General features: G+C 41.5%; 1 protein-coding gene across 1 annotated transcript; it reads right to left on the bottom strand.

Moving 5' to 3' along the window:
- Positions 1–1115: 1115 nt before the first annotated feature.
- Positions 1116–16054, bottom strand: LOC134437316 (C-type lectin domain family 4 member E-like). Its single transcript, XM_063186806.1, has 4 exons — positions 15973–16054; positions 10074–10234; positions 4114–4220; positions 1116–1314 (listed from the first exon to the last, which is right to left on the bottom strand). The coding sequence occupies exons 1-4, from the start codon at positions 16052–16054 to the stop codon at positions 1179–1181; spliced, it is 486 nt and encodes a 161-aa protein (XP_063042876.1). The 3' UTR covers positions 1116–1178.
- Between the last annotated feature and the right edge of the window lie 2525 nt (positions 16055–18579).

The raw sequence follows: 18579 nt of genomic DNA, 5'->3' as shown, positions 1-18579 counted from the left end.
GCAGACTGCTTGCGGCAGCTGCTCACCGCTGTTTTGCCCATAGCCAAAATATTTTAGCCTTCCTGTTTGTTTGTTTTATTTTCTTTCGCCTGTCCGCCGCTTCAGTTTGTCACATTGTTACTGAACGGGGTTTGGCTGTCACAGTTCTAGGCCTGTACTGCTCTAGTCGGGGCAGGGCCATACAGTAGACTAGTAGTTTGGAGTGTGTATTATACGGATGTATTCTGTGTGTAGTGGATATCCACACATATTGTCATTTAATCACTTACATAGCGTAGTGAGCCTATGAGCGTGTGTGTGATTGGTGTTTACCATAGGCCCTTGGATTCGTGCACGAGTGGTGAACTATTTTATTCTTGACTAGTAAGCCTGCCCGGCTAGCCTGGCTCGGTGAAAATCCTGTGGCAGCCAACCCCGTTCTTGAGTATTACTGTTTTTATCTCAGCGGCGCAGGGTTTTTAACTATTGATTTGAATTGTATTAATAAAGAAAAGATTGTTATTCCTTTAAACAAAGGTACGTCTCTTGTCCATTCTATCCGAACCTGTTGTGCCTTATTGGTTGACATCAAAATATACTCTGGGGTGTAAATCCCCCAGTGGCGTAGTCGTGCAATTACAAATAGCAGGTTGGTGATTTATTATTTTAGGAAAACTAACATCTAAAGGTCCACCTTACTACACAGACAACAACCATTTCCCTGTGGGATGGGACAATCTGTATGGGGAGCTGTCAGAATGGCAGAGCTGTGTTGTTGAGAAAACTGTATGTATCTTAACAACAATCTCTCCGGTTGCTGTTAATAAAAATCTGCAGTGCTTACCAACTGAGCTACCTGTCGGTATTAACGGTATTATTTGTTTTTTAATACAATGTGCTGTAGATAAAAATGTTGTCAAAACTGTGTATGTTAGCCAGCTAGACAGGATGGGGTTGTCACAGTGTCTGTATCTTGAAAAAACAAACATTGATGATGACACAGACATGAAGGAAATTTCATTTATGCTATCTCTCAAGACATGTTCATAAAATGCTCATGCCATTCTTCTGAGGATATTTAACATGTCACAGCCACTGTGATATCTCCAAATGAATAAACTTTGAAGATCTTTAAATGAAATCAAATTAAAATGAAATAAAACAGTATTGTATAGTCCCACTGAAAGTTGAAGTTCAACTCAAACATCACAATTTGATTCACAGATTCGAAAGTGCAGCTTGTCACAACTGTCATCACCGAGAAATGAATCACTTTCCAAAAACACAGCACAGTCCTGATTCTTCCAGTTGTTTGGCTGGCCTGGTGACCAGGTCCTGAAAAAAAAGAGCAAAATCATTCTTCGGCAGACATGTGGAAAATGTAGGTAGGTTTAAGAAAGAAAGAAAGAAAAAAAGAAAGAAAGAAGGTAAGAAACAGATTAAACTACTTAACATTACCGTGCTCAATAACTACCATATCTGAAGTCGATATTTTCAATGCTGATATATTCAAGCAGTGTACAGTAGGCTATGTATATACTGTATATAGGATGTGCACATCTTCTGTTTATGCATATCTACTGTTGATATGTCTGAAATTATTATTTAGATGTCATAGTTTACCTGTCAGTACTGCCCTACTAATATACAGAATATTGCTGTCCTACTAATGTATGCTGTGTGTGTCTGATAACTGTAGATTCACACCTGAGCACAACGCGAGGCATTGTGTCAATCCTGCATAGAGGCTGGTGGTGTGTAATACATGGCTGTTGGTAATCAATTGAATGCGTACGCAGCCAGGGATTCCAAATTGCTAGACGGCTAGGTGTTTATCATTGGAAGTGCCACTGGTGCCCTGCACAGTGTATGACAAGAACCTGTTGTCTTCTCGGCTGGCGGTTTTATCCACTTACTCGCACGCTGTTATGTCGGTGACACAGTTTAGAGGAACATACTATCATGTTGCTCGGAATTCTTTGCCATGTGCTCTGAAAAACGCTATATTGTGTTGCAAAGTGTTAGCCACTGCTGGCAAGGCAGGGTTTTGCGGCAGCCTCTGATTGTTTGGAAGCTGCCGTCACTCAAAATTCCTCCTCACGTGTGATTAGTGTGATACAAGAAAACTTGTAAAAAAAATCGATTATGATGTACTCACATTAAGATAATTATCCCACAATGGAGTTGGTAGGTGTACAGAAACTACAGAAACCGCTACAACATCCAGCCGACTACAAAACAGGTTCTTAGCAAGCACTACACTGGTCCAATGTAACTTCCAATGTTAAACACCTAGCCGCCTAGCATTTTGGGATCCCTGGCTGCGTGCGCATTCGGCTAGCATCATAATAGACCAACCCATGTATATCTTTCTACATATCAGGGGCGTCAGTTGACCCAATACTACACAGGGGCACCGCAGGGCACACAAAAGTAATGTAAAGCACTTTTTTAAAACATCTAAACAAATCGCAAATAGCATAATAAAAAAGCATACAAAGCAAAATAATACCTAAACTATATAATCAGATTGTTCTGAAGATTGCTTCGTATGGTGCAAAGTAGCTTTTTTTTTTTTGGTGACACTCATACCGGGGCACAACAGATCCATACCCGGGGTCAGCTCTATGTTCCCACAGCCCATTGGTCCCACAGCCCATTGGTCCCACAGCCCATTGGTCCCACAGCCCATTGGTCCCACAGCCCATTGGTCCCACAGCCCATTGGTCCCACAGCCCATTGGTCCCACAGCCCATTGGTCCCACAGCTTATACTTGCTGCTCCATGTTCCCACATTTTTAAGAAATTAGAATAAATTCTTAGAAATGTGGGAACATGGGCCAGCAGGTATAAGCTGTGGGACCAATGGGCCTAAAATTTAATGTTAAAAGTCTTAGTGATGTGGGACCAATGGGCTGTGGGACCAATGGGCCGTGGGAACATAGATACGCTCCCCCATACCCAGGCACGTCCCTGTAAAATAGGTCTGGCGATGCCCCTGCTACATATACACACACATTCATCTCATGAAACTAGTAGCTTCAACTTGTCATCAGTCACCAGCCTTTCATACGCCATGGCATGTTAGTACTGCAGCAGTCATGACCAAAAACCTATATAGTCATATTTCTATTCTAAATGAATGCTTTAGTAGACATGACTACCAGTCTGATGTGAGGCTTTCATCATGTTTTAGCATATGTATTGCACGCTAGTGCATTTGGCGTGTTGGTGCGACGCCTTTTGAAGTTAGCGCTAATGACACGTGACGAGGTTTGCGCTAGTTTCCCGCCGTGTCTGCGATTTTCCTTTGCCACAGCGCATTTCTATTGCTAAACGCAAATAATCTTTGCTGTACCTTAACCAAATCCATCCCTTAACCTAACCTGTCAGTAAAGCAATGTTTCCGCTGCTTTACTTTTGCCAAGAACAGCGTAATTTGGCGAATTTCTAGCTAAATTGTGCCCAAACCTAAACCATCCCTAATATAACCATCCCCAAATCAGTCGGTTCAAATCAGTAGGCGCGTACGAGTTTGTTGCGAGCGTCGATGTTGCGAAAGGCACGTGAGCGAGAACTTGTTGTCACGATGTGGGGGTTATTAAATACAGCGCATTTACAGTCGGCCACAAATATGAACGAGACTATGAGCTCGCACCGGTTTGCTCTACTAACACACCACGTGTGAGGAGTGGGGGGACAGGCAGTGAGGAGGAGCTGAAGTGGGGACCTGCGCAAACTTGTGTAGAGGTGTGAGACAAGACCCATATACACACGTGAGTGAGTTGTTGACCAACCAGTTCATGGGCACGTGACCTCGGAGGCAGTCCGCAGACGAGTGTTGAAGGGGATAAGCAACTGCAGAAGTTGCAAGATCTGACTGCAGTCGCATTCATCCCGCGATAGTTTGACACCATGTGACATGTCACCTCGTCAACGCAACATCGACGAAATTTCAAAGTTTGACAGGAAATCTAACCGTCATGCAGCATTTTCATCCAGGGTGCATTGCTGTCTACATGCGCATGTATGCGTTGACGTGAACTCGATCGCACCAACTGTGTCATCTATACGCATTGCATGATGACATGCTGCTGAATTACACAGAGCAGACAACAAAGAGGTTCTACTAACAAGTAGCTGTTGGTGAGCAATGTTCCGTCTACCCAGCGAAAAGTGCCCTCCTCATCAAGATCAGATAGGCCAATCCAGAATCCTGCTCCATTATCCCTCGCAAAATCCTGAATAGAACAGAAAAGAATAGAATGGAAAAAAAAATCTTAGTGTACAACACACATAAAATGCATCTAATATACAGGCCTACGGTGTATTTTCCTGTTCTACAGTACATTATATTCTACATGTACAATGTTGACTAAATAAAGGTACAAAGACTAAGGCTGAATCTCAAATGGTGCACTTCGGGCACTATGTTTCAGACTTGACCTTTAAGGTCAAATATGAAGGTCAAAAGGTCAACCGCGGTCAAATAACAGTGTTATTTAGTTTAAAAATGTTAAAATGATGTTAAAAGTGGGCAACCATGCCAGAAGTCATCAGCATGGACTAAAGATTCAGAATCAACTTGTTGCCAACACGGAACTTGACCTTTAGGGTCGAATGTGAAGGTCAAAAGGTCAAAAACAATGTATTTTCTGGTTAGTCTATTTTGGGAACTGTATATTCATGGAATTCTTTTTCAAATGTCAGCAACCATGCTAGATGTTATCAGCATGGACTAAGGTTTCAGAATCACCTGGTTGCCAACATGGAACTTGACTTTTAAGGTCAAATTTGAATGTCAAAAACAATGCATTTTCTAGTTTGCCTTTTGGGGGGGTCTTCATATCCATGGAATTCTTTTTCAAAAGTTGACAATCATGCTAGAAGTTATCAGCATGGACAAAGGTTTCATGGTCCATGGTTGCCAGCATAGAACTTGACCATTTGAAGGTCAAAAGGTCAACCGAGGTAAAAAAATAAATAAAATCTTTTGTTTTTTTTGTGAAGTGCTTTCATAAAATACATGTTGTTTGCATGATGAATTAAATAATTAGTACCTAGAGGAGATCATTCTTATTATTTAAATCATTTAGGTGAGTGAAAGTATTGGAACAAATAATATTAAAGAAAATAAAACACTGTTTTGATGAGGTTTCTCCCGAAGCGGACAGCGCTGTCAAAAGCTGCATTTGGGGTTTTCTGACAGTGAACTGTGGAAGTGGTCGCGAGAGTCACCCTTCACCTACCAATGACTCAAATAAGTATCAGATGACTCTGAACAGTGATTAATGAACCTTTTAATCCTACTTATAACCCTTTAAACCCAAGTCTTCAGTGAACAACAAAAACAAGGAAATTTGCCTTTCTGTTCCAATACTTTAGGGGACTGTATATTTAGAAGTTATATAGTCTTTATTATTAGGGTATGAATGGAAGTGATTATTGCAAATGGTCAATAACAAGAATGTCATTCATCATATTGTTTCTTTACTTCAATAATAATTAAAACGATAATTAAAATTCAAATGTGATGTCAGTACATACTGAATATTTATGTATTTGAAGGAGCTACGTGTATTGTTGCTGTTATTACAAAAAGGTTGTGTCATCCCGATCATGTTCTAGCACTACGGCCTTTAAACATTCTACATTTTCACATGCAGGTATACAGGGCTGTCCATTCCTCAGGCAACTGCAGGCATGTATTGGCCACTTGGTTCTACAACCACAAATTATCAGTCCTAAGCTACTATGTGGAACTGGAGGTTTCCTTTGACACACAGCCATCAAGTGTTGGTCTACAACTTTCAAACCACCTGCCTCCTCAGTGTCTTTGTTAATATGTACTTTGTCACACTGCAGCCATACATTTGCCTGCTGATTTGCTTATGCATGATGCAATCCATATGCATCACTTGGTGGTAACATATCAATTGCCTTTTTGTCTTCCTGGAAAAAAAGTCATGTCTAGACTGATCAATACCCAAAGATAAGCATGTTGCTTTGGACAGGTGACACAAAAACTCAAGCCTGGGAAATTACAACAGAACATTCTACAGTAGTTATGAGAACATCAAGAAAAGTGTGCAATACTTGATCTACTCTTACTGTAGGTTTAATTTCCTAACCATGATATGACATAGCAAATCAGCAAGTATCCTTCATTGCTATAACCATTTGAAACTCTTTAGAAATAACAGAAGTACCGTATTTTCGGGACCAAAAGACGCACTGGGTTAAAAGACGCACCACCAAGGACCATGACTTTTTTCACAGACAAGACGCACTGCGTCATAGGACGCACTTCATAACTAATGTCATAATTTCATAACTAATGCTGTTGTTGTTAGGAATGCACAAAAAATAACATGCGTGGCCGAATACACGCAATATCAAACGTTGCCGAATATCACTAGCGTTTTCGAGCAGTTTCTTAAAGTAGCTAGCCTATGACATGAAGCCAACATTAAATTGTACGCATGTTCTTTGAAAGAAAACAAATGTTTAAACACATTTAATGTAGGCTATTCAGCAAAAGATTCATAGAACATTGAAAAAGAATCGCCTGGTATTTCAGGAGTCGCGACCCTCATCTCTCCTCGAGATCTGCTCCGTGTCTCTCCCTCCCTCCCACACACACGCGCGCAGGCACAGCGTCGGCCACCCGTGCCCTTTCTTAACAGGAGTAGCCTACTTTTCAGTGCAATCCTGGCTGGAAAAAACATTGTTGCCCATTCATCCATGACGAAGACACTTAGGCAGTCATGAAATAGTGGTAGTGTTGTCGCACAATAGCAAACATCTTTCTCTGACGTGACGATGCATTTTCGCGGAACTTCTCAACTCCGCTTTCATAAACCTACCCGACGGTTGTTGTCTGATCTTTTTTCAATGTTCGCTAATGTTTGAAATTTAACTATAGGGTCTGTGCGTAGGCACAGTAGCTTTCTGATAAGAATCACTGCTGTGCCGATCGCAAAGGATGTTGAAGTGTAGAGTCTTGCAACTTGTTTCAGTCAAGGACACTGAAATACCAGTCAACGGCCCTTCCACGCTTTTCACATGCTTTACTGCAATAACGTCTTGCGAATGCATGCAACCATGCACACAACTATGTCAACGAGAGCGCGTACGCCATCATAACTCTGCATCGAGCAAATAATATGCAACAGCTTGCAATGCGCGCACGAGAGAGAGAGAGAGAGAGAGAGAGAGGCGTCATTCTTAACAGGTGCCATTGTAACCTGGCTACTGTACACAGCCTGCCCCGCGACGCTCTTGATTACTGGTATAGGCTACCCAGAAGTAGCCTATTTTTTCATAACGTGCAGACCCGATTCCCCCCAAAGTCGTTCTAAAATATCGACAGAGTATCGCGGCCATGATTTTTTTCACACATTGGACGCACTGGCTTATTAGACGCTCTGGCAGTTTTTGACAATATTTTATGATTTTATATGCGTCTTATGGTCCGGAAAATACGGTATTTATTTTTTTCTATGGAAAGCCTATGAATTGATGGGGCAAAGCAAATTCACTGGTGAGCCAAGGCAGCTTAATGTGCTTCACAAAGAAGAATAAAGTAATTTAGATGACCAGAGTGAAAATTCAGGTCTAAGTTAATTTTATGCTAATGAGCTATGATGAATGTCTAAGGATGACAGGCCAGAGCCCCACCATGAGAAGCCAAATCAAATCATATCAAATTATAGGCCTACTAATTATTCAATATACAGTACCATGCAAAAACTTGTATTTTATGAAAGCACATCACCAAAAAACAGATTTTTTTATTGACCTCGGTTGACCTTTTGACCTTCAAATTTGACCTTAGAGGTCAAGTTCTATATGGTAACCATGTGATTCTGAAACTTTAGTCCATGCTGATAACTTCTAGCATAGTTGCCAATTTTTGAAAACAAGAATTCCATGAATATAAAGATCACCAAAAAAGGCAAACCAGAAAATACATTGTTTTTGACCTTCAGATTTGACCTTAAAAGGTCGAGTTCCATGTTGGCAACCAGGTGATTCTGAAACCTTAGTCCATGCTGATAACTTCTAGCATAGTTACCAACTTTTGAAAAAGATTTCCATGAACACAGTCCTCCAAAAAGTCTAATCTTAAAATATATAGGTTTTGACCTTTTGACCTTCAAATTTGACCCTAAAGGTCAAGTTCCGTGTCGGCAACAAGTTGATTCTGAATCCTTAGTCCATGCGGATGACTTTGGCATGGTTGCCAACTTTTGAAAAAGAATTCCATGAATATACAGTTCCCAAAAAAGACTAGCAAGAAAATACCCTGTTTTTGACCTTTTGGCCTTCAAATTTGACCCTAAAGTTCAAGTTCAGTGTTGGCAAGAAGTTGATTCTGAATCCTTAATCCATGCTGATGACGTCTGGCATGGTTTCCCACTTTTAACAACTTTGTAACAATTTTAACTAAATAACACTGTTATTTGACCGTGTTTGACCTTTTGACCTTCAGATTTGACCTTAAAGGTCAAGTTCCATGTTGGCAACCAGGTGATTCTGAAACCTTAGCCCATGCTGATAACTTCTGGCATGGTTGCCAACTTTTAACAAAAAATGCCATCAAAAATTTATTTAAGCACCTTAGCTGCTGATGGCAGGCTGACTATACAGTGGGACACTCCAACCACTTTATCGGGAAAGAATCAACTTTGAGCATTTCCAACCGTCCTAGGTAGAGGCGTGTTCAAGGCAGTGACATGGTTTAAAGGGGTATGCCACTATTTTGGGGCTCAGTAATGTTAAAATCCCTGCCCTAGGTTTAGTAAGGAGGAAATTGGTCCTATTTTTCACATCAGTGGCTGTCTTGTTTTAGACTCCCTCTGGAAGGCGAAATGTAGCTAAGCTAGCGAGAGTCAATCTAAACACGTAGCACCACCCACTACTCATGATTTGAGAAACATTTTTTTTTACTCCTAATTGACTCGCGATACACGCTTGTTTATACCGAGTACACATAACAAAAAAAGGTCTCCTAATTGCCGTCTTGGCAGTTGGCATTGTTGGGACTATTTCGCGAGTCAATAAGGAGTAAAAAAAAATGTTTCTCAAATCATGTTTAGTGGGTGGTGCTACGTGTTTAGATTGACTCTCGCTAGCTTAGCTACATTTCGACTTCCAGAGGGAGTCTAAAATAAGACAGCCACTGATGTGAAAAATAGGACCTATTTCCTCCTTACTAAACCTAGGGCAGGGACTTCAACAGTACTGATCCCCAAAATAGTGGCATACCCCTTTAAGCAGAGACGTTCTATTGCAGGGGTACTCAATTAAAAGTCCCCGAGGGCCAGTTTTTCAAAATTCCTCCCAATAAAGGGCCGGACGGGCCGACACACAACCCCCCATTTGTAAGGCCTTTGTAAGCACAAAACTCACGCACTCACACCCACAGCACATATTTAGTTTCCAGTGACAGGATGCGAGAACATTTCTCTCATAAAGGGCCTGCATTTTTCTGGAGCACTGTGGGGTGAGGTGCCTGCCTTGCTGTCATTGCCACCCACCCTTTAGTAGGCCTATTTTCTTTTAATGGGGGGGGGGGGGGGGGGTAAGGTTACCCTGAGAATGTGATTTACACAATTCGAGAAAAAAAAATGGTTTTGTCATAATTGTGTGTATCAGAAAGCCTGAGCACATCACATTCCTGAGAAGTTATGCACCCAAACGCGACGATGGCAATTGAATGGTGCGTGGAAAAGTAGGCACTTTTTTCCTGTGCAGTATTTAATAGTATGAACACACACACTGTCTGTCTGAAAGGACAACTGGACACTACACCCCTGATGACATATGGGCACCATTGACCACAGGAGTGAGATGACAGTTTTGAAATAGAAATTTGAAATACAACATTTTCTTTCAACATTGAACACAGGCAGTGAGTGATCAGCCACCCAACACCACCCTCCCACCACCACCACCTTAGACATGACCATAGATGCCACTGTTTGCTGCATGAAACCTGAAGTCATACGTTTTCTGATTCAAAGTGCAACGTGTATGATGTCAGTGAAAAAGGATCATGACTATAATTGTGAAGTGTGTGCATGTCATACCATTTCTGCTTCACTGTTCAGGATAAGCAGGTGTCCTCCCATAGTCACACAGGCATCTCTGCTATCAGTCCAGTTCATCACATCAGTGGAGAAGTAGTAGCACTTTCTCTTGAAATACTCCCAGCCAGGTGCACAGCTCTTCATTTGCTCCTGTTGCAGCTCTGATTAGATTTAGTAGAGAGTAAACACCTTATTAATCTCGAAGGAAATTAGGGAGAGAATTTACATTACATTACATTACATTGCTTTACATTGCATTAGAATACATTGCATGCATTTAGCAGAACATTGAAGAGGTATTGCAGTGTTTTACACCTAAAGGCCTGTTTGTGGTGAAATAGAGTGGGGGACATCTACTCATCTAGTCATTCACACTAAACAACAACACACAATCGATACAATTACCAGATACCAAAACAACCAGGCGCGGAGTGGCCATCGGGAGATCGGGGACTTGTCCCGGTGGGCCGCGGCCGCGAAATATATTATACCGGCCGCATTATGTTCTCAGCCGGCCCCAAAAGTGTTCAGCCACATTACATTCTCAGCCGGCTTTAAAGTGTTTTTCTGACTCAACAAAGATTGACTTACTACAACTTTGCTCTCATTTGACACCAAGTTGACTCACCACTATATATACCGTCTACCCGACCGCAATACCTCAGTGACGGTGTCAAACAGTAAATTGGCCACACCCCTTCACTACTGATAATGTTCATACACCGTAGATCGCAGAAGTTTACTAGATCTTAGTAACATAGTTTCGTTTTCAGTATTTCAAGAACCTGTGATATTTAGATTGGTTACCAAGGAATGGAAATATTAGTAAGTTGTGATTTATTTTCCGATTTCCACATGACTGTTACAGTTTACAGTCTGCCAGTCCAGATTCACTTGCTCTGTGGTTATTGACTTGGGTTACGAACAGACTCCACCAAGTGGTAAGGAGGTGAACTGCAGCTAAGCAGGAAAACACGTTGTACATGTTTTGATGGCATTGGTTTGTTAGAACTAGCGGTAGGCCTATATCTCCTTACAGTCGAAATAATGTTATATCATACATATAAATATGTGGCACATTTAGGATGTAGCCTATGTAATGTCTGAAGAAATGGAACAAAATAATTACCACACAAGATTCTGATGTGAGCAGTGCTGGGTGTGTAGCCTAAACTGTGGATTAAAATGTAATTGCAAGAAACAAAGACATTTGCTGCGACGAAGACAGCGTTTTAAGGTAGGCCTACACCGTCTGGTTATTAATTTTGTTGACTTATGGTTGTGCTTTGAAGTAGCCTAGGTTTGGCTTAGTTGCTGCATGGTGGGTTTATTGCACAATGTAGACAGACTTTTTGTAAGCTATAGCCTTCTAAAAATCCCCACACTCAAAACTTTGTGCCAGTGCTCATCCTGTCTTCCTGTTAAAGAGTAACATTCTAATAGTAAGAGTCTAGGACTTGAAGTGTACTAGTGAGTACCTTATCTTTTTTTTTTTTTTTTTAGTTTGCCTGGGCTTATATCTAGGTCATAGTGGGAGCTACCCCACTTATGCATTTTTGGTTTGTGAATTTTGTTTCTTTATAACTAGTGAAAGAGGGGCAATTACACTGTTTTATTTGTTTTACTATTGAACCTTTTTGGTATTAAAATAAATACTTCTATTTTTAAATATCTTATAGTACTTGTCAGACTCCACTCACTTAAGGTAACTGCATTACAGGTACACATACTTGCTCTAGCTCAACAGGAACCCACTTTGGTCCGCTTATTTATCTGAATGGTAAAGGGAGGGGCTACATAAATGGCTACATAAATGACATAAATGACTCTTTTACGATATCAATTGGCCTACAAACTGTCAAAATGACAGTGGAGTGCACATTTTCATGGAACAGTAGCGTGATGTAGCCTAACCTGCAATGTTCTATGGTGAATGCTTTGGACTGTGATGATGGCTGTGTAGGCCTATTTCATCAAGTGTAGGCTACAATTCTCCACTTCAGGTTGATATTTTGACAACACTAATGTCCACATGTAGTACACCTACGACTGCAGATTTCGTGTTTTTTGTCTTTTTGGTTAGGGAACCATGTTGTTCGCGTTGTTGTTGTTGTTTTTTTTTTTTGGTGTTGGTGGAGGGGTAAAAAGGGCCGCTAAGGGAAAAATTCTCCCGGTGGGAATACTCTTCCCACTCCGCCCCTGAAAACAACTACTTTTCATTTTCATGATTATTGTGACTTTCAAATCCCTTCAAGACTTGGTCTGACCAAGAGCATAACAACTAAAGTTCTCAAAGGGTTGGTTTGCTACTGGTCAAGGGCAGAAAAGGCTGAGCCAAAGTTTAAACCAACAAGTCCAACAGGCGGACAACAGATGAGTCCCTCTATGCTCGTGGTTCTCAACCTTTTTTGCCCAATTGTCCCCCAGGCCTCCTCATAACCTGTCAAGGCAATTTATCAGGAATCCTACCATGTATAAGCCTGGGTTTGAAAAAGTAGGCCTTCCATGGGATTTCAAATAGATCAAGTAGGCCTAGCCTAAATTCCAAATTTCCAGACATTAGTAGTCTATTCAAAACAAACTTTTTGTCCCTCACCAGCCAAAATGAACAGTAGCCTAAATGTTAATCTTACTAGCCAAACACACACTTATTAATGAAAATGAAAATGCCTATTAAGTTGGTATTTTCTACTAGCCAAACTGAAATTTCACCAGCATTTGCCAAGTTAGCTGGTGTTAAATTTAGAGCCCAGTTAATATGAACCATGGTAGTAGCTCAAGCCATTTCAGCATCAAGTGCAGGAAAGAATCTAAACATCGACAAATAGGCTAATAAACAGGCCTAAATAAAACCGATGGAGTGAATCATGTCTTTATTGTTCAATGGGAGATTTTTTTTAATGCCAAGGCACAAAGCAGTGTCATCCAAAGCGTGATAAAACCAGGGGTCTTCAGGTAGGCGACGTAGCTGTAATTCTGTCAGTCGTGCGCGCTGTCAAGCGGGCGGGCGCGACATCACCTATATTTCGTAAGATCGCACTACCGGGGCAAGCTACGCTTCTTACCTGACATGACTTCATTCTCCCAAAGACTTGTTAGTTTTGTCCTGCAACACGCTATCATTCGGCTAATACATGCTGGCTAAGGAATCTCTGCGACTATTCACGACTAGAGCTGACGAGAGACGTACTCTGACTGATCCCCACAGAGACATCTACGGTCACACACCTCAAACCACCCCACCACCGTCCAACATGTTAATTGAAGGTGCCCAAATTCTTAAGGATGAGCGCTGTCATTTCCTTTACCCCATTAACACTTACCGCTTTTCCACCACCTTAAATGCAATAAATAGCAGATGTCCGCAACAATCATAACATAACTTTAAACACATCGACATCTGAAGTCAGACTTAAAACTACAAAACAAATGGCGAAGTGCCGTAAAGTCGATTGTCACGTGTTATGTCATTGCTATAGTTTAAATAAGGGTCATTTTCACGAATCTAACACTTGACAAGATGCAAACGTGTCGGCAAATGCTTTCACTTACTCTTATCTATCGAACGCGACTTCATTATTTCCAGGGAAAAAATTACACGGGCAGATACAATTATAAGAAGCATACAGCCCCATTGGGATCCATTCATTATTTACTTGGCTGCGAGAACATAGCTGCAGTGCCACTCCTGGCCACCAGCTAGTAACCGTTCTCGTACAATATCCCATTTTCTCTGCCTCTACCCAGGATCGTTGGAGATGCTCAAAGTTTATTGGTTCCTGACACAGTGGGGGGAGTTCCCTAGCCCGGTGGAGCTCAGATTGTACCTGAACAATCAAGCCTGGGCCTTGTTTCCGAAAGGACCTTATAGGGACACTCCACCCATTTGCATTAGTGGTGAGGGTGGTGCTGGGTGAGGGTGGGGGCTCTAGGGAGTGCGGGGGCCTAAGCCATCTGGGCTGAGCAATGCATCACTTCAGAATAGGGACCCTTATTCCACATCTGTTTTCACACTGTTCAGGGTTTGTTCACACAGTGTACTAGGAGCTTATACACATTGTATTCTGGCCCTTACTGCGTACTCATAAATAGAAATCTAGGTCTACTAGGTCCTTACTAAGGTTATATTGGTAATAAATCCCTTATTGTGCATGAACCAGACATTTGCGAATAAATGTCTAACAACTTAGTCTTATTTTGCTTAGTACATGCCTTACAAGTTACTTACAAAAGCCATTAATATTGTATGTATTAGTGTTAATAGATGTATCCCTAAAATAAAGTGTTACCAAATCATCTCATCAGTTAATGCTGTTAACTGTTAAGTGTTGTCTTTTGTTTTGTTTTGTTTTGAGTCTTCTTCGACATTTGCTGCCTTTTATTGTCATCGTCCCAACTCTTTTGAGACACGTTGGATTTACATATTCGTGAATATCCCCCAAAACAATAATTTTGGTCAGTTTTGATGGCTGATATGTTTTCTTTGTACCGTTCTCCAACCAATGTCAGAACCAGACTTCTGAAAATGGCAGTATTTTGTTATTATTCACAATTAACCTTGCGTCCCAACTTCTATGGAGTTGGGGTTTGTAATAATAATAATAAATATAGCGGCGATATCGGTAAACTTCGCAGAGTGTTTTACCACCTGTGAAGCAATCCGGAGAAATTACCCGCTGTAAAACTAGTTCTAATCCTGTGCAAATGCGACCCTATGATGTCTGATTAAATGCATGAAACGTGATATCTAATCTACGTTACCGTCTTGAAGTAAGCATTGTTTTAGGCAGGGTGTTGCTCCAAACTGTTTTCGCTGTGTTAAAGTGATACTGTCCCATTTTTGGAAATAAGCTTATTTTACACCTCCCCTTGAGTTAAATAATAGGGTTTTACCGTTGTCCTCTAACTTCAACCGTTCTCTGGATATGGCAGTGCAAATTTTACCTCCATGCTAGCAGTTAACATTGAGTCCTATGAGACCAGCTCGCGGCTAACTATATAGCTATAATCGACATGTATTCAGACGCATTACCATGGGCTCTGATGGGTTAGGAAACCAGCAGGCAATTGCTAAATGTGTTAATCTGGGACAAGAGCCTGTAATATAATGCTTAAAAATCAGTAGCCTAATATATTGTGGGGATGGATGGCACGTGACAACAAATCTCAACAGTGCCTGAGGGTTTACCCCTTACAGTTTTTTTTCTTTCTCTGAGATGTTTCAATGTAACCCCAATTGGTCATTTCTATTAACAATGTTCTGAGATAAAATTACATTAGGCTATTTTGGCCTGGAGTTCCCAAACTTTACTATGAGCCCTCCACATACCGGTAGATTCCAGCCAAGCCCCCCCTGACATGGGACGTACCACACTATTTTTTTCTGTGCACCCACAGATATTTTCTATAAAAATATCCAGATTATTTTTTCCGGGTGAATCGCCCAGCCCTAATCCGTACCTCTCTGAGCTTTCTGCGTGCTTCTAGTCAGTCAGACACAGTTTCTCCTTAGCATACATGTAGCCAGGCCAAGCATGGCTGCTGATATTTTTGGAGGCTGAAGTTAGATGTGACCAAGCTCTTCCACGTTTTTCCAGTTTACATACACTTCTATGACCAGTTACACAAAACCAAATTTAGTTACACAAAATTGACAAAAGAACATGTTAGTCTTGCTGTGGGGAAATCTTACCTTGATGCGCTATGTTTAGCTCTTGTGTGAGATTGGCAGTTATATTCTCTTGTCTTGCTAACTGGTTTTGGGTTTCTGTTAATTCAAAGAAAACAATTACAGGTGGTCCCTGATAATTCAAGAATTCATTGTTTGGGAAGGGTGCAAGGTATTGTCACATTGGTGTACTTGTGTCTTTATTTAGATTCCCTCCATGTGATGCATTACCTGTAAGGTTGGCCTCCAAGATCCTTTTCACAGCAGTGGCATTAACATATGACACTTGTAGAGATTCCAGCTTCTGTGTCATGTCTTGTGTGACGAATTGAATAAAATGAGTGATTGAATAGTAATAACAGTAACAACAAGAATATTATTGTTGAGCAGAATAAGATTATTCTTCCTTGCCTGAAAGCTGCTTTTTCACAGCCGTTTTCTCAAGGGTGAAGTTTTTGTTCTCAGCCTGAAGGTTCTGCAGGTGAAGAGCCATTTCTAAATGAGAGCAGTAGAGAATTTACATTTGATTACAATTTGATAAGTCCAGGGAGAAAACGCGTATTTCCTTCAATAATCGGTAGACTCCATATTAACGATATAAGACGTGTCATGTGTTGCGTTACTTGTCCGCGCTAGTTCGCCACTCAACGCTAGTTGGCACTTCCTGTGACCTGCAGCTTGAATGATACTCTAGTGGCTTGACACACACTCTTACTTTTCCTTCAAAAAACTACAGTAGGGAGTTACCAGTCAAACCAGGTCTACTGTAGACACTGGCGTGCACAGACATTTGGGGGGGCAGGTCCTGGGTTGGTGGTGGGGGGCATGTGGAACTGGCGGCTGCAATAACGGTTCGGTGATTTTTTTAAAAATTCACATTTTAATGAACATTCCACAGTACGCTAAACAAAATATTTCAATTTTTTAAAAATGAGGAATACTATGTTGGAAAGTTAAAATAATTAGATTACCATGCCTAGTGCATCATTTACCGCATGGACTAAAAAGTGTACTGTCGCTTTAATGTGTGTCTCCAGCGCAGTGATCAGGAAGTGATTCATTCTAACAGATTCCTTACTTGGAAAACTCGGAAAACATTTTTCCTCCATTAGTACAGATTTTAATTAGTCCATGTGTGTTTCCAAACTATTAAAACGAATATTAAAGCTTAACTCTCATTTCATGACGTTGTCAAAAGGATTTAGTCTATTACACGGGTATTGTGAGTGAAAACTGCTACTTTGGGTGGGGTCCGCTCATTTTTCCAACGCACCATTGGTCCGATGTGTCGTTACGAACATTTCCCATTGATCCTACAGCACTTAGTCTCAGATAACTTTTTACCAATTAAATGAAACCCTTTGTCCCGACAGTCCAATGTTCCGACCAAAAGCTGCTTTAGATCACCGTCATCTCTGAAGTCTACGCAGTGGTCATGCTGCTGTCTGGGACAGGTTAGGTTTAGGGATAGTTTTGGTCAAGGCACAAATTTAAAACTCAGAAACATTGCAATAGCCTACTGACAGGTTAGGGTTAAGAATGGTTTTGGGAAGGGCACAATTGTAAAACTTGGCAACATTGTATTAATGACAGGTTATGTTTAGGGGTGGTGTTGGTAAGGGCACAGCAAGACCGACTCAGATTGCATCTATATGTGCTCGTCGCAGCGCATGCAGCTGAAGTCTACTTGGCACCGAGAAAAGCAGGACATACGACCTGGGATGATGACCAACCCCAAACAGCCATTGGTCGGAACATTGAGCTGTCGGAGCAAAGGGTTTCATTTAATTATTTCGAGTTAGTGGGCTGTAGGATTAATGGGACATTTTCGGAATATTGACGAATCGGACCAAAGGGGTGTCGGAAAAATGACATGCTACCACTTTGGGTCGGAGGTTTTATCCGTGTAGGCTACACTTTTCTGGAGGTGTCAAGCACAATCCTCTATAGCCTACCTGTTTCCCCCCACATACGACATTGCTGTGTGCACCCTGCTTTGATTGCTGTGCTGTGCAGAAGGCTATAAGTGGCAGATTTGCTGGAATTTACGCACAACCTTTTTTTCTTCCCTGGTCGTGACTGCTGTTCTGTTCCATGCCGTCTGTCACAAATGTGATTTGGTGCGTTGCATAGTTCATCAGGAGGCCAACGTTTCCCAAACATACATGAATCCTCTTGCTGTTTCCCAAACATTCTGTTAACCTGAAACTGTTTGAGCAACTTCTGGATTCATTAAGTAAGGGTTAACGTTCGGCGAGAAGGTCGCTACCGTGGAATAGCAGCACGACAGAGAGAATCTTTAGACCCCGACGCGGAGCGGAGGGGTCTTGTTCTCTCTGAAGTGCTGCTATTCCACAAAGCGACCGACTCGCCGAAAGTTAACCCGCTTATTATATGGATATACTTAAATGATTCACACATGCGGGGTCATTTCTTTAGACCTATTTTTAATGTTAAGATTGTTGCTGCGCAAAACACCGTTGTGGAACACCGCTAGGCAACAGCTAGGTAGGCTAGCCAGGACAACAGGTGTTGTCTATCACAGCAGCTGATTAGAGTGACAAAAGACCGGACCCCCTGCGGAATGAAACATTCGCTTTAGCCACTGACTTGTATACAAGCCAGTGGCTTTAGCAGTGAACGTCTTGTTGCCATTGACAGCGGTAGCCAGGACAACGGGTGCTGTCTATCACAGCAGCTGATTAGAGTCTTGCAGAGCTGTTTACAGCTCTGGAGTCTTGATGAAAAGTCGCTTTAGCAGTGAAAAGTCTTGTTGCCATTGACAGCGGTCTGTTATAGACCAACCCGTCCGTTATCGAAAAATAACAGACGTCCGAA

The sequence above is a fragment of the Engraulis encrasicolus genome, chromosome 21 (assembly GCF_034702125.1).
Source record: "Engraulis encrasicolus isolate BLACKSEA-1 chromosome 21, IST_EnEncr_1.0, whole genome shotgun sequence".
NCBI classification, from domain to species: domain Eukaryota; kingdom Metazoa; phylum Chordata; class Actinopteri; order Clupeiformes; family Engraulidae; genus Engraulis; species Engraulis encrasicolus.
Note: the sequence above shows the minus strand (reverse complement) of the source record. Positions and strands in the feature narration are given on the sequence as shown.